The sequence below is a fragment of the Protopterus annectens genome, chromosome 5.part0 (genome assembly GCF_019279795.1).
Source record: "Protopterus annectens isolate FY-2018-M chromosome 5.part0, PAN1.0, whole genome shotgun sequence".
Taxonomy (NCBI): domain Eukaryota; kingdom Metazoa; phylum Chordata; order Ceratodontiformes; family Protopteridae; genus Protopterus; species Protopterus annectens.
In genome coordinates this window covers 300,760,509-300,778,084 of record NC_056735.1, presented here as the reverse complement: position 1 = coordinate 300,778,084, position 17,576 = coordinate 300,760,509, and the positions used below count along the sequence as shown (strand labels likewise).

The 17,576-nt window shown below is 37.8% G+C and overlaps 1 protein-coding gene across 4 annotated transcripts in view; it reads left to right on the top strand.

The window, feature by feature from the left end:
- Positions 1-937: 937 nt before the first annotated feature.
- SMPX (small muscle protein X-linked) overlaps positions 938-17,576 on the top strand; it is a 728,027-nt gene continuing 711,388 nt past the window's right edge. For 3 of the 4 annotated variants that reach the window (XM_044072284.1, XM_044072282.1, XM_044072283.1), the window contains exon 1: positions 938-1,165. In XM_044072284.1, coding sequence (XP_043928219.1) covers positions 953-1,165 — 213 coding nt within the window. In that variant the 5' untranslated portion in view covers positions 938-952. Of the gene's footprint in view, positions 1,166-10,986; positions 11,073-11,180; positions 11,396-17,576 lie in introns of those variants that run through there. The other variant, XM_044072285.1, reaches the window with a different exon arrangement.

The window sequence follows — 17,576 nt, the reverse complement described above, 5'->3', positions numbered from 1 at the left end:
TTACGAACCCTCTGCAGAGTATGAATTTGCTTAGCAAGCTCTCATTTGCATTAACATGTTTTCTACCTTATAAATAGCTGTTTTTTTTCCTTTTTCTTCTTTTTAAAATATGTCACTTACATTATCACTAAGCTACTATATAAAAAGTGCATTCTAGTCTTAAATTGTACTGTAATTTTCATTGCTATTACCTGTTTAGTGTTTTATCTGCTTAGTGGAGCTTATCTCCCCGGGCCTCTACTGACAATGGACATATATCCAGTTAGACTAGCCCGGTAAACAAATGTAAAATAAAATAAAAATAATATATATATATATATATATATATATATATATATATATATATATATATATAGTTAAGAAAAAAAAATACATGTTTTATATTTCTCACAAAAATTGCTTTACAGAATCTGCTTCATATTGAATTAGGTCAGAAAATAATATCTAATGAGCAATTAGAACAGAGTCTCTGTAGTGATTATTTAATTAGAGACCTTGCCTGAATTTTATGGAACAAGTATGAAAGTATGCCAAACCATAAGCAGGCCTGTAGCTAAACAGATTTGAAAGGGAATGTATACATTTCAGACTTTTCCCTGCAGAATGTCAGTCTCAGTAATAGATTTAGTAGCAAATAAGACAGCCTTACAGCCAGACCAGTGAATGTTATAGCAAGCATGGAGCCCTTTAAATTTGTAGAATAAGCACATGCATTGTGGACATTATGTTTGGTAGCAGTAAGATGCTTTCATATATGTGCAAACCTGCATAAGCTGCAGCCTATAAGAGTAACAACCCAAGAATACAGTGCGGCTTCCATGGTCCTAGATTCTCTGAAATTTCACCTGCTGAATAACATAGTTTAACTTGTGTGTTTCAGCATGACCACTGTTACTTGTAATCAAGTCTTTGCTATATGAACGGCTATTTTTAGGAGGCACAACTGCATGCTATGAGAAGAATCCTTTTACAGTTCTCTCTCAGTTGTATTCTGACTTCATCTCAAGCTTGTGAAAACTTGCAGTGCTACAGAGTCACAAAGCAGTCTGGTTATTTCAGCAGTCACTCCAGGATTATAGAAGAGATTTCTCTGGGTTCTGGACAGTGTGCTCTAACTTTGTACAGCATCCAGGCACACCAGACGATTCTGAACATCTCTGAAAAGGTAAGCCAAGCCTAGTGTTGAAACCTTCTAAGACATTTTGAAGAGTTCTTTCGGAAACATTTTGTTTCTCTATCAGAGAGCTGGATGTTGCCATTTCATATTTTCTATATGCTTGTTTAACAAGCTTGTTGCATTATTAGGGTTGTTACAGGCACTAACATAACAACAGTGCAGATAGATATGTTATAGAAAAGTGTTGTGTACGCTTTCTCCTTATTAATTAAGTCCACTTTGAAATCTTTTACTGTAAACAGGGCATATATTTATGTAAATGTTTGTGTGATATTGGTATGAAGTTCCTGCATTTCTTGTAAAGAGCCGATGAATGTGCTTAATGTATACGAATGTCTTTGACAGTGAAGACTTGTTACTTTAAACATACACAGGGCAACTCTAGAATGAGTGCTGTAGAACTTTAGGCAGTGAAACATAACAAAGTTTTATGTCCATCCTGCAGTTTGCCTGCATGTTTAGTTTAAGAAATTAATGTGCTATTTTTACATAATATCTGAATCATTATAACATGGTATATTCCTTTGGTGCATTTTAGAAATGTTGGAGATATATCTATCAATATAAAACAGCTGCAAATCAATCTGGTCTCTGTCAGACATTATTTATAGAACAGGCCTTTTACTTCGACTTTACTGTTTCAATGTTAGTTACTTTATTTGACTTTACAGAAATGTGTTATTTAGTTTGTTACATTTTTTTAGAGTTTATACTTAGCACTTGCACATTTTACTAGCTAATTAGATACTCCTCAACAAACAGTATTTGATTTGCTAGTTGCACATTGTTACTAGTTCACATTGTAGCTGAATGAGTAGGCCTGTAATTTGAAATTTGAATGAGTATGCAGAGTTAATATCATCTGTAATATGCAAGTCATTGCTGCTTTAGACGATTATAAATTATGGCTAATGTTACCAGGTAGCATAAATACTGGTACAGGTTTATTACCATACAGACTATCTTGGATGTCTTCTAGTATCAATTTTTGGGTTAGACAGTTATAACCAGAAAGTAGTCTCCATAACTAACAAATCAGTATGTCAGTAAGGTAAGTAACTGAAATTCAGACTCATGGACAAGCAAGGGAATGTTTTGTGATACTGGCAGACTGTTTTGATAGTCTCCCCCTTCAGGGAAGAAAAACAGTGCAGTTTAATGCAAATCCACTGATCAAATGTCAGATAACTTTAATGCAGCCACAGACACCAAAAAAGGCTCTGCTGGTACTGCCTATTATTAATTGCACTGTGACATTGTGTGTACATAACTGTGCAGTGCGGTCATTAGTGCTAGTGCCTCCTGGGACTGATGACAGAAAAAATGCTCCACAAATGTAAATTAAGGTTCTTCTTGAGGGATTATACTATTTTTTCATTACTGTGATATCACAACAGGCTCAATCTGTTGTCTCAGATTTAGAAATTTAGACAGTAAGTACTAGACACTGCTATCCGTTTACTTATATTTTATTGTTAAATAGTAGGTCTTTATTCATTCAGCTGAGGTCAGACAGTGTTGATTACTTTATCAGATGCAGTTTCTTAAGTTCCTTTGAAAAGTAAGATTATTTATTTAGGCTGTGTGTTGTTAATTGATTTAACTCAGATAGGCAGTAGCCCTTTATCAGAGAGCACCTAAGAAGGAAAAACTACAGAACTGCAGGCACAGGTATACATGGGTAAGGCAACTATACTTAATTCCTCTGTAGTAACTCATGATTTACAACCACAAACAACATAGCCATAAAAAAGATAACTTTATACAATGCCAAATATGATACCCTTACTTTACGGAAACAGTGATTTAAACCATGTTTATTGATGTGACATTTATAGCTTGAAGTTCTGAAAACAGCTGATTTTACCTAAAAATTAATCAAAATACTAACTGTCTGATTGTAGATAACTATTTTTCAGTGGCTTCATTATTTATAATGTTTTATTTATTTACTTATTTACTGTTTGGTAAATGGGTAGGTAGACTGGTGTAGAGACCCTTTTTAGCTGTGATCAGCTCAGAGGCAATAAGCAGTGAAATTAAGCTTAAATTATACATTTCAAATATTATAGAGTATTATGTTTACATAGTTGTAAAACTTTAGAAAGTTCATATTCAGTTATTATACAGTTTTAATTAAGTGGAAAGTTATATAGTTCTTATGCATTTCTAATAAATTAGTAGGGTTATATTAGGTTTTATCAGTTTACACATACTGTAATACAGTTTGGTTACATGAAATTGCTTCTTTAAGGTTTAATACAGAATTTCCTTGAAAAAAAACTCAAAAGGAGGACAACAAATTACAGAAATAAACCTACAGAATAAGAAAAGAACATGAGTAAGAAGAACTGTATGTCAAAGAAAAACAGTTGAGAGACTAAACATTTTAGAATTGTTAGCTTTTTAAAAATGTATGCATTATTCCCAACAATTTCTAAACAACTGGATTTCACTTAATTGGCCTGTTTTTGTAACAAACTAAGAAGTGAAGACAACCTGCTACTCTCATGCTAGGATCAACTTTTCTCATTGCATTTCTGATTGTGTTCATGCTCTTGTTTATCCTTTGGCTTAAATTTTGGATATGCACACTTGTCCTGAATGTGAGGTTGAGTTATAAGAACCACTGGTAATCTATTTTCTTTTTTAAAGCATTTAGAAACAACTTACTTGAAGAGGTGTTTAGAAAGAGACTTCTTAAACTTAACAAGACTATCTTGATGCCTTGTTTCAGCTGGCAGTTTGTTCCAGATAGCTGATCCTGATGATGAGAAGACTGTTTCACCAGTAACTGTTTTTATATGGGGCCAGCTGAGTGATATTACGTTCTCCTGGGAATATCTTAGGCAGTAGGACCATTCTATTTAAAGAGGCGGATGGTAGCCATCATTTAGAATTTTATGGTAAGGTGCATAGAAGATAAGTGGACTTTTTAGTAATGGGCAGTCAGTATGGGTCATTTAGAAGGTTGCAGTGATGTATGTGGGCGTTAGCAAGTAGGGCAAATCTGGAAATTTAATTCTCAGTGACTTGTAGTCTTTGAGTGTTATATACAGCTGGCAAAGAGAATACAGAAAAATAGTATTCCTGTGTAGGGAGAAGGACATTTTTGCCCAGTGTTTTGCAGGCAGCAGGAGATAATAGATGTGATATCCTATAGCAGAGTTTTGGTTGTAAAAGGACTTTATTACCCTAGAAAAAGCCAAATGGCTACCCAGAAAACAAAGATTTAACCTACTTTTAGGATCCCAACTCTACAAAGTAGTCCATCTCCACACATTTACTCCCCTTATAGCTAGACGTTATGAAAAAACCTCTTCATACAGAGACAGTAGTCACAAGCCACACCAGCTCTCATTAGCCTGGATCCAAACCCCACAGCACCGCACATGCTTTCCCCTCTCAGAAACACACTCTTTGGCAAGCTCCCCCCACCGACATTAAGGAAACCAATACTATTTCCATATTCAGATTGCAACTCAAAAAGCACCTCTTCATCCAAGCCAAATGCTCCTTCTCTAACACAGGACATATCACGTAACCTCTCCTTTCCAAATCTCTTCTCCTCTCTCAAGATTTACTGAAGACTGGCCCAGTTTAGAAACTAATTCATGCATTGTATCTTACAGCCTCCTTGATTGTACAAAGCATGTGCTTGTTCACTATAATGTACATTCACAGTTTTTTATGTAATTAATCTAAACTGCTCTGTTATTGCTTACATTTCTGTATTTTTGTTTGTGAAATATTTTGAATTTCAACCAGGATGAGCCCAAAATTGGTCAGTATTGATCAGTGTACTACCCTGGTAATGAAATATAACTAAATAAATGAATAAAATAAATTAATGATACTATTGGTGTGGGTTGTAAAGCTCATGTAGAGTCAAAGGTTAGGCCTAAGTATATGTACTCTGTTACAAAAGTATAATATGGCTGTAATTACCTGAGATAATAAGGGCAGGAAGCCAAGAGGCTCTGTGAAGGGAGAAAAAAAAAAAAAAAAGCAAAACAAGATGTTTTTACATAGAGTTTATTTAGATCAGATTATTAATGAAGGTCTGGGAAGGATTTACAATGTTGAGATTGCAAAACAGTGGAACATCTGTTTGCCTGATGTAATAAAATATCATCTCTGTAGAGGACAAGGTTAAGTTCAGGTAAGTCATCAGTAAAGTCATTGATGCCTAAAGGAAGCAGAATGGTGCCTAGAACAAATCCTTAGGAGATGCCTGTATTTAGTGTACCATTAGTGGATGGCTGGTTGTTGGAGAAACCTTGAAAGGTCCAGCTGTCAAGGTAGCTTTGGACTCAGGTAATGACATTTTCTCCCAAGATTAAATTTTGTAGCTTAGTAAGCAAAATGTTGTGGTCAGTACTTTCAAAGGAATGGAGTACGTCCACAAAAATGTCTGCATTAAGGAGACTATCATTTAGGTTGCTATAAGGTTCTTCATCAAAATGTAGATACTCAACATGCCAAGTGCCGATGCACCAAAAAAAAAAAAAAAACCCAAAACAAAACATAACAAACAAACAAACAAACAAAAAAACAGTATATGTATATATAGATGTATGTTCTAACATATGTTATGTATGCCATTTTTTTCTCCATTCAGTCTCTGTGTTTTGGGACTCACTGTAGCAGGTCCCAACATTTCAAATGGTTATCTGTTATAAATAGTGTCAGATACTAAGAGTATAGCTGTAGTTGTACTAACACCATTTCTGAAGTCATGTTGCCTATCAGATAGAAGACAATAGTCATTAAAATGTTTAGACAGCTGTTTATAAAGAACTTTGTTTTGCCAGAGAACTTTTATCTCTTAAGTATATGAGTTCTGTAGGCAGAGTTCATTTTGCAGAATTAGAAACTGGCACAATGTTAGACTTGTACAGAAACATCATAGATATCCAATTAAATACTTTGCTGTAATACTTGGTGAAGATATCAAGAAAACAGTAACTTAAGGCTACGGTAAAACATGCAAATGTATTTAACAGGTGTAGCTGGATCTATACTACCCAGAGACAGAATGACCAACTGGAAAAGGGTGAGGGTGTAGGGAGATAAGAAAATTTCTTTTTAGAAGTCATGGAAGCAGAGAGCTATTCTGTGATTATAAGTGCTATTGTGAAATACCACAACTGTAATTCTCTCCCCAGGGTCATGAGAAGGGGTGGGGTCTGACTGGTGCAGTGACACTTTGATTTGTACTTTTATAAAATAATATAAAAATCAGTAGTTGCTGATCTGGTGCTTTTCTGTCTGTGGCATTCTGCTCTGCATTTTAATAGGAGACATATTGTGACAAAAGGAGGTACTGCCAGTACAGGTAGCTGGACTTTTGTAAATAATTATATGCCATTTGTGAATAGCAAACTAATTTATATAAGATGCTTGTGTTACAAATGTATTAGAACTGTATGTCATGTCTCTATCAAACTGGTCTGTACAGATGTTTATGTTGAAAATTTATTTGTAAAAGTGCTGTGTTTAAAATGTATCCACAGTGCGCCCTACTGGAAGAGAACAGAAATGTACATGCACTATTGTAACTGTTTAAATGTGTATATTTTAACAGTAGAAACTGGGATACAGGTTAACCTCAGTCCAACAAACTTTAGTAAATATCTGAAATTAAATTAATTTATGGGCTATGCAATAAAAAGACCATCTCTCAAGTTTTCAATGCAACCAGAGACACAAAGTATGTTCTAAGAAGCTTTCTGTATTGTCCTTGGAGTGAACTAATTGGTATTTTTGAAGCATGAGGGCATGCAATTGTTTTATGACTTCCAGCATCTGCCAAAGATCTGAGTAAAAGCCCTTGTCTGTATATATTTACAGGTAGATGCTAAAAGCTGCCAATTTCTAGCAAAGGGAGTTTTGGTCTGGGAACTAGAAGTCAGATGATCAGAAATTATGTCATTCTGCAAGCTATCCCAGCAGTAATATTTTAGATATTATTTTCAGAAGTTTCTTAGTGAGACAAGGAAGTCTGCATTATGTCTTGGAACTGTCAACAAGAATATCCACTCGCCACATCTGCCTTGCTCTAATGAAGTACGTTTATAGGGAACAGTGTAACTCTCTTAGATACAGTGAGGAATATAGTAAAGCTTAGTTTAAATATTTTTCTTTGTTTGTGTGAGCCTGAACTGCAATGTTATTTTAAATATTTGTTTGTGGTTTTGAACTCTGATGTCACTGTGAATATATATATTTAGTATTGTCTTGTTCTTTTATTTTTTTATTAAATATATTTAAACCTTTCATTTTGGCTGATCTGTGCAAAAATATTTAAGTTTTGAGAGTACTTGCCTGTGTATTTGGTGACACTGTGTTGCCACTCCTAATAGCCTTGCTCTTGGTCAAACTACCATTTGTATTAATATTAATATTACACAGCAAGATTGGGCAACTTTTGTTAAGGGCCTTAAGGTAGCTGGCAGAAGGGTTTTGGTGGTAGTGAAAACTACCTTATGGTTTGTGCAAAAGGGGGCATAGCTAGCAAAACTCTGCCAGCCTTTCCCAGGTATGTGTGTGTTTGTGTGCAAATCAAAAATCTGAAAGAATGTGTGTGTGTGTGTGTGTGTGTGTGTGTGTGTGTGTGTGTGTGTGTGTGTGTGTGTGTGTGTGTGTCTGTATGTGTCAGCTACTTGGGCAGGGACATGAAGCACTGGTTGGACAGAGAGAGAGAGTGTTTGAGGATTTGGATTGGACCCTGGCTAAGGACTCAACTCTATAGCTGCACCAGTGGGGAGTCTTACTGGGGATCTGGAGAAAAGTAAAGGAACCAGCCCTGGACTGACTGTGGTCTCTGTGTGTTCTTAAGGGAAATTGCATTTGATACAAAGAACCGCATCTGGAAATACTGTGTGTGTACTTGTCATCCTCCCATTGAACATCCCCCACTGTTGCCAGTGGTGAGGATTGTGGCTCCTTGATTATTGGTTAGCAATGGTGGATCGTCACACATATGTTGACTATTCTGTGGCAATAACCGATATACCCAAATGATAATCTTTTGAGTTAAACTGCAACATGGGAGCAGGGAGTCCTAATACAACTGAAACATTTTGCATTACATTACATGGCACTTTAGATGTAAGATACAAAAATGTGCTACCTGGCAGAGCTAAAAGTGTTGCTTAATTTGCAGTCTGATGGCTTATCCTAGGTCTCATCCCTGTAGATGGCTTGCAGGCTCTGTAATTGCTGTTACTCAGCAACTGGCATGCTGGGATAGCAAAAATGCCTCTCTGCTAAAGCATTCAACTGCTGGCACAGCACAGAATGAGTTTGATAAACTGGAGGTGGGTGAAGTCTGGGGTTATCTTCTAAAGCCATCTCTGTATTTTAATTCTTTTAACCGAGGAAAATACTTTGTTCTCATTCATGTCCTTGTAACTAAAGATGCATGTTGCCTTCTTTTGCCCAGTTGTCTAGCCATGACTTCACCTTCCCTCCCAATTAGCTGTTGGTATGCTGAATACATCCCTCCCCACAGCCCATCAGCTCAGTATCAGCAATATCTTACAATTCCAACTATTTGAATAATGTACATTAATGTACTTTGAAGAACACATGGCTTCCACTTGCGTTGCATGAAGTACTTTTGCAAGGACTCCATGTACCCCTTTTGGGTTGCTCATTACATTGAGAGTTTCCATCTTAGTCTATAGCCCCCTGCTTACTTAGATGAAATAACTCCAAAACCATTGTGGAGAAATGACTGACCACAACTTTTACTACTCTTCTGTAGTTTCTTCAGAGTTTACACCTTAAAGAGAGGAGGCTTGGGAAAAGAAAAGTCAGATACCTGAGAGACGTACCACAAAGACTCACTAGACATGCCAAGTGAGAAGTGGTATGGGCTTTTGAAATCATTGCAGCATCTGTAAAGACAGACAATTTAGAAAATATAATATATGTTATTCAGTCTACTCCATGGTATATAATTTTATATTAGGTATTGTTATCTCCAAAAGCATATATAGCCCATAAAAAGAAGAAATGTATTTATTCATCATACTATAAAAAAGTTTTAGCTCTATTATCTTTATCTTGTCAAGGGCTCAGAGGTGATCTTATTCCAGCCCACAAGGCTTGCAAATGATATAATGATAGCTACTTGTTCAAATGCCAATTGCTTTGATCTTCAAAGATTTGTGGAACTCAGACACTTTGTAGAAATTTTCGACTTACATAAGGTGCAATTATTTTTTCTGTATCAAAGTAGTAGACACCTAGAATAAACTTCATAACTGCATCAAGAAAAATGATACCAATAGGACATGAAGAAAAGATTAATTATAATAAATATGATTTAGAAACCTTTCTAGTAATATTATGACTTTGTTATCATAAACTAGCATTATGGTGTGTGTGTGTGTGTGTGTGTGTGTGTGTGTGTGTGTGTGTGTGTGTGTGTGTGTGTGTGTGTGTTTGTGTGTGTGTGTGTGTGTGTGGGGGGGCTCCTGTGGCTACAAACAATACCTTGCTGTTTGAGAAGGGCTCTGCCTTGACTCCCCCCCACACCAATGCTCTGCCTCCTCCATTTTAGGTCAAATTCAGCACGGATCTTTGCTACTGATTATGCATTGCCTTTAGTAACCATGTGAAGCATTTTAAAGGATCATGACAATAATAAAATATAATTACTCACTCATGAACACTTATTGTGCTACCACATCAGTCATTATGAGAGATTGACTGTTATCTAAAGGAACAGAGTGAGTACTAGCTTATAAACAGAAATTGTCACTGAGCTTTTGATAACAACTACAGGTAACAATATGGAACTATGTCTCCCATTCAGACAAAATGGGTTGACACATTTGAATAAGGGATTGGCAAAGTATCCATACAGAGCTGTCATTCTATATTGCTTCTCAGCATTTAGAGCTAACCCATACTCTTTGCTTTTTTGTTAGTTTTGCACCACATAAGTCCTTACAATGCACATCCCTGTACTCCCCAGCAGAGAAACAATCACATTATCCAAACACACAACTGAACTGATATGCTAGTCTCCATACCTGTTCAGTTACCAGGTATTTTCTTATCATGACTGTACACTGTTACCCATAAAATAATGCAATAGCATTTTCACAATTAATACCTCTAGAACATGTCATATAAATACAATATTCTTAATTGAAGTCTATTAATGTAGAGCAGGTTATTTTAAATCACTGAGCTTTACATTGCATTGCTGGTCAGCCAATTGTACTCTTTTGTAATGAAACAATCTTTCTCCATCTGTGTCCAACTCAATAAATTACAATTAATTGTGTCTCTAGCCTGAGATTCAGTTCCTCACACTATTAATGCTTGTATCAGTTCTAGGAATTAAAACAACCAGATTATGTGATATAAAATAAATATATATATAAATATAGTTACTTCCTTTCTATTGATTAGGTCAGATTATTTTGTATATACTTATAAAAATGCTAGGATTATCACTCAACCAAAGATCCACATTTGGTCTGTCAATCAACAAGGCAGATTTATTGCTACCAGCTAAAGCCATATCAGTGATAAACTTGCAAACAAAAATGTCATGGAGTTTGTCTTAATAGCTGATAGCATTCAAATTATTCTTCTGTTAAAACAGTCAAAAAATTAATTGTGACAGGTAAGAAATGGGCTGGCAATTTGCACATTTATAGTACTGACAGTCCTTATCATTTTACTTGTCCTACCCAACTATTACACCATCATAAAGTCTAATTCATTTGCATTTTTTCTTTTTTTCTTCACAGTTGCTATAGATTCTTTATATCTCTCACTGCAGCTATGAACATAATTTTCATTCTGTGTTTGCCTACAGAATTTCCACTTGGTACTGTTGAATACACAAATGTATCTTTTAATGTTGCAGGTAGGTCTATAAAATATCATTTATCATGAAAAGATTATAGTCAGAAACTGCTTAATATTGCACCTTTCTATATGACTGTTTTTTTTTCTTATTATCTGTCAAATGCAGTTCAAGCAGCCTGGTTCTGTTGCACAGAGGGATAAAGTTCCAACTACAACCCAGACAGCTGTAACTGGAGTATGAAGGCTGGTGACAAAAATAAATAAATAAATAAAATAAAATCTCTATCATAGAGAAACAAATTAAAAATGTCATTATATAAAACTTGCTTGACAAACTGCACTAACAACTGGAGTGTTGCAAAACGCAAAATGTCTACAATTGTAAGTAAAGCAAAGCACAAACTCTTCAGGAAATACCCTCAACCAGCAGTAATATTTAAGAGACATAAGAGCTGAATTATGTTTATGAACTATCACAAACTATCAGATGTCCAGATGATACATAAAAGCTATGTAACTGTGCATCTATCAGCAAAACATAACTTTGAAGCATGCATGTCTACCTGATATATCTCTTTATGTTTTTTTTTTCAGTAAGTAATAAACAATCTTTCAGTTCCACAATGAATACAGGACAAAAAGTATTTTTAAAGAACATTACCAACTCTCTTGCTCTGACAAGTTACCTAATAAAACATACATATAAACATAACCCTTCCAAGAAGCAGTAAACAAAAAAAAACTATGTAACACCTTCTTAGTACAAACAATAAGATTTTTTTTTTCACTAGGAAGCTATATAACTAATCAGCTGTCAGCGAAATAACACTCTGAGGTGAGCAGTTGCCCGTCATGGAAAATTAATTCCCTCTTGGTTTTTAGTAACATAATAATTTATTTTTTGTCATACAATGAATATAGTTTAACAAAATCATTTTTAAGTAATGTTATCAACTAACTTTTTTTAACAAGTGCCCTGATTCAGTGAGACAAAAATGCCCACGTGTGTACAAGCCTTCTAAGAAGTGACAATTTTAAGTGTTATAGACTCATTAGGAGTACCTGCAGATTACAACCAACAGATGGACGTATTAAAACCAATATTCTACCATATAAACAAGCAATACCAAATATCACACCTCCTCCTCCTCCCACACTCAACATTGAATGACACCATGAATTGCTGTAATATAAATCATTTGAAAAGTTAAGCACTTTCATCCCATCTAGAAAAGACCTCATCAGAACTTATTGACAGCTGACTCCAGTTAATTTGTATTCTGCTGTTTTAATGGCATCCTGCCAAAACAAAATCAAGTTCTATAAAAAAGTTACATTACATGGCAGTAGGGGCAGATAAACTGATGTCCAGTTTAAGAGGAGGTCATAATTATTATGGCCTTATTTAAGACAGGTGTTAATTTACCTGCCACCACTGCAATATAATGTGTCATTTTACTACAACAGTTAGTTATAGGTGTAGGCTGTAGAAAGCATGCAGCCTATGAACTGCAAAACTTACCAAGCCATCCTTTCTTACCTGAAAAAGTAGAGCAAATTCCAACCCTTCAAACTAAAAGTAGGCACTTCTTCTTTACTTATCTACAATGTTGTTGTTCTTCTTTCAGCTTTTCCCAGTTAGGGGTCGCCACAGCAGAACTCTGGTAGGTTAATGATTGGCAGTAGATTTTTATGGTGCCGAGGTGCCAGCTTGACACCCAACCTTCAACAAAGGCACGCCCATTCATGCATGTCCTTTGAATGCCACTTGACTGCGGGGAGGACATGTAGACTCCACACCAAAGGTGCTCCAGCTGAGAATCGAACAGGAGAACCTCTTGCTGTGAGGTGACAATGCTACCGCTGCACCACCACGGCTTAGAAAAGATAAGTACTCTAAATTACACATAAGCCTATGAAACTGGTGGTAATTCTAATCCTAATTTAATTTATTTACTCTGGAAAAAAATGCTACAGTACTTCTTACTATGCAGCCCCTCCCCTAATTTAGGGAATAATTTACTGTACTATACAAAAAATATTTAACATCTCAGATGTGACATCACAACTGTCTAGAGTGGGACATGTCCACCTATGGAAGCATAAACCCATCAACAAAATAGTAAAATTACTCCTACTGGAAATTTTTGTGGCAGTGATGTTTCGATTGTAAAAGAGAATTTTTTAAAAATATATAATTAAATAATTAATTTTGGAAAAGAGTCATGGGTTGCATTAAGAGAGATTATAGGGTGCACGTGGTCTGCAATCTGTGAGAAATTTGCTCTCATTCCAGTTGGATATTCAGCATGGAACATAACAGAGCTGTTAAAGACTGACTGTGGTATCTTGCATTTAAGGTCTTATGCCTCTTTTTGAGGTTTGGTTCCAAGATGTATGCACTGACAAAAAGGTCTGAGCTTATACAGCTCTGTTATCTAATGCACTTCTCTAGCTATGCCATTGTTATGTGTGCCATTCATCTACTTCTCGTTTTTGGTTCATACGATACTCTGATTTTGAATTGTGTAGGGTGTATACCTGCATGACATTCGTTAATGCTTGTTACCTAACACGCTACCCAGCTTTGTATACAGCTGTGTAAGTGTTTGATCTGCTTGCAATGCACTTGCCTTTGTCTCATAGGCTGACTATTTTGCTTAATCAATGCTGCTAAGTTGGAGTGCAGGTGTTGTGTGTGCAGTCATTTATGAGTGGCACTCCCAATGTTTAATTTGTTTAATTCCTGCTCCTGAGTTAGAGAACAGGTACTGTACCTGCACAAAAGTGTAGTGTCCTTTTACAGTGTCAGATCAATGGTTGTTGATCATTTGGAGAAGACATTCTGTCTTTGTGAATGATCTGTTTTCCCCTTTAGCCACAGCTACTGAGAAAACAGGAATTACTTGAGATCACTGTGTTGTCTTGTGGTTCTAGCCTATAGGTTCATAGGTTCATAGGTACTAGGCTATCGGCCCTAGGGCCTTTACAAGCCTAGCCATAACAATTCCCTTGCTATTTCTTCCCACAGTATTTACTTCCCTGGACCTCTGTCTAGCAGGGCGACTGACGTGATCCCTGGGGTGAATTTCCTATCTCCCATCCAATCATCAAGGTTCCTTTTGGAGACGGCCAAAGAGGCGCTCTGCTTGACATGTATGCGCAGTCTATTCCACAGTCTGAGGAGTCTCTGGGTCAGGAACCTATCCCTCCAGCATGTTTTGTTCATTGTGATGACAAGGTTTAGATCCCTGGAGTGTGTCTCTGAGGGATTGGGATTTCTTTAAGTGTAGCATGTCCAACAGCTCTGGGTTTGACATGGCCTTGTATGTTAAGCAGAGATCCCCTCTGAGTAGACGATATGCGACAGAGTATAGGTGGAGGTTTTTTAGATGGTCAGCATAGGGCATCTGCTTTAGGCCTGTGATTCTTTTAGTGAGGTATTTCTGCAGCCTTTCCAGTTGTTGCAGATGTCTTGAGAGGTACATACCAAATGGGACAATGACCTCCTTTTTTCTGGATGAAAAGCTCTTAGTGATGAGGTGTGCCACATAGAAGGATTTCCTGACTGTTGTGGTGATGTGGTTATCAAAGGTGAGACCACTGTCCACCTGTGTCCCTAAGTCTCTTAATACACTTTCGGTGTTTAGTGTACTGCCACCTATGTGGTAATTCACAGGTACATGTTTTTTCCCAAAGGGGATAACTGTACATTTCTTGGCATTGAGCTTGAGCCCATGGCTCTGGCACCAAGCATCTGTTTCTGTAAGGCCTTTTTGTAGAATATCCACGCCATTTGGGGATTCAGTAATGGTCCCAGTTTGCAGTCATCTGCAAACTTTGTTAGCCAGAGTCCCTTAGTGTTGGCCTGTACTTCAGAGAAGTAGATGCCAAACAAGACTGGTCCCAGGACTGAACCCTGAGGTACTCCACCTGTCATTCATCTGGAGCTGGTTTTGGAGTCAGCTACTTTTACAGTGTGGGTTCTGTCACTAAGCCAGTTGGCAACCCATCGAGTGATGTAGGGATTAATGCCCAGTTTAGTAAGTTTATCTATGATTCTAGAGTGGGAGATGGTGTTGAAGGCCTTGGCGAGGTCCAGATAGGCTGTGTGGACCACCTTACCTTTGTCTACAGCTCTGGAGACTGATTCAAAGAAGTCAATCAGGTTCAGGAGACAAATCGGCCCTTCACAAACCCAAACTGCATGGGGTCCAGTGTTTGAAGGTTGCCAATGTCTTTGTTTATAAGTGCCATGATAATACATTTCATGGCCTTGCAAATCAGGCTCATCAGACTGATGGGGCGGTAGTTCCCAGGATCCAAGGTGGATCCCTCCTTGTGGAGTGGGATAACTGTAGCTGTGCACCACTAAGTGGGCATGAAGCCTGAGGTGAGCTATGATTAAACATGACACTTAGGTGAGGTGCCAGTTCATTTTGTAGTTCATGTAGTACACAGCCTGGGATGTTGTCTGGTCCCATGGATGCTGTATTCTTAGCTTTGGTCCCATGGATGCTGTATTCTTAGCTTTGGAGAGTGTGTTTTTACCTGTGTAGCCATTATTACCGGAATTTGGCAATCTTTCGGTATTGAGATGGGCCCTTTAGGGGGTGAGAGGGGGGTGAAGTTTGCACTGAATCGATCTGCCAGGATACTGGCAATATCTTCGGAATCAGTATATTTAATGCCATTCTGTTGTAGCTCAGAACAGATCTTAGCATTGCCATTTAGATTCTTGACATAGCTATAGAATGCCTTGTGGTTGTCTTTGGAATCTTTGGCAATTTTATTTTCGTAACTAGCTTTGGAGAATTTTATAAGGGATCTCAGCTTCTTACTGAGGCTGGTAAGGGAGTATTTTGCATCCTGGGATTTTCCTCTTCTCTGCAACAGTTTCTTCCTTTTGTTGTAAAGTTTCTTTATGGCAAGGGACCACCAGATTGGCTTCCTTTTTTGGAGGAGAGCATCTTGGATCTATTGGTTCTATGCTTATTGCTTCCTGATATATAGGTTCATAGGTTCATACTAGGCTATCTGCCCTAGGGCATTTATAAGCCTAGCCAGAGTGTGTTTGGCTTTCGCCACCCATTTTAAATTAATTTTGCTATGCCTTTTTTTGAGGTTAGTATACTGTGCCTCTGTCTAACAGTGACACAGAAGTGATAGCCGGGGTAAACCTACGATCTCCCATCCACTCATCAAGATTCCTCTTGAAGAGAGTCAATGTGGGACTCTGCCTAACCTGGACTGGGATTTTATTCCAGAGTGAAGGGAGCCTCTGGGTTATGAATCTGTCCCTCCAGCATGTCCTATTTATTTCAGTGCTGAGGTTCAAGTCTCTCGAGCACGTAGCTCGATGGGATTTGGATTTTCTGAGGTGCAGCATGTCCATTAATTCTGGGTTGGACATGGCTTTATACGTCAGGCACAGATCGCCTCTGAGCAGGCGGTATGCCACTGAGTAGAGCTGGAGTTTCTTTAACCGGGCAGCATATGGCATCTGTTTGAGCCCTTTGATCCTCTTGGTGAGGTACTTTTGGGGTCTTTCCAGTTGCTGCAGGTGTCTGGTGAGGTACATCCCAAAAGGGCATTGTACTCAATTATGGGCCTGATGAGGGATGAGTAAAGAGGTACGATGACCTCCCTGATCTAGATGTGAATCCCTTCATGATTAGGTGGGCTATATAAAATGTTTTCTAACCACTTTGGCCACGTGGTTGTCAAATGAGAGATTGCTATCAACTTGGATCCCCAGGTCCCTAATGACTTCTTCTGTACTTAATGGATTACCACCTATGTGGTAATTTGTGGGCACTTTGTTTTGCCAAAGGGATGACTATACACTTTTGGCGTTTAGCTTGAGGCCATGGCTCTGGCACCAGTTGTCTGTTTCTATGAGGCCCTTTTGGAGGATGCTTGTGTCGGCTGGAGAGTTGATTATGGCGCCCAGTTTGCAGTCATCTGCGAACTTGGTCAGCCACAGTCCTTCCATGTTGGCCTGTACCGCCGAGAAATATATACCGAACAAGAGAGGTCCCAGGACTGAGCCTTGTGGGACGCCACTTGTAACTGGTTTGGAGTCTGACATGGCTCCAGCAATTCTAACCATGTGGGTTCTGTCCTTGAGCCAGTTTGCAACCCATCTAGTGACATAGGGGTTTATATTTAAGCTGGTGAGCTTATCTATAATGCCCGAGTGGGGTATTGTATCGAAGGCTTTTGCGAGGTCCAGGTAGGCTGTGTGGACCACCTTCCCTCGTCAATGGCCTTGGTGACTGTTTCAAAGAAATCGACCAGGTTTAAGAGGCAGGATCTGCCCTTAACAAAGCCAAACTGTGTAGGATCCAGTGTCTGTAGGTCCCCAATATCTTTATTTATGAGGTCCATGATGATCCTTTCCATAGCTTTGCAGACCAAGCTAGTCAGGCTTATGGGGCGATAGTTTCCAGGATCCATTGAGGCACCACCTTTGTGGAGAGGGACCACTGTTGCTGCACGCCACTCTTTGCTTACATAGCCTTTAGTAAGGATAAGAGTGAACACTAGTTTTATATTTGTG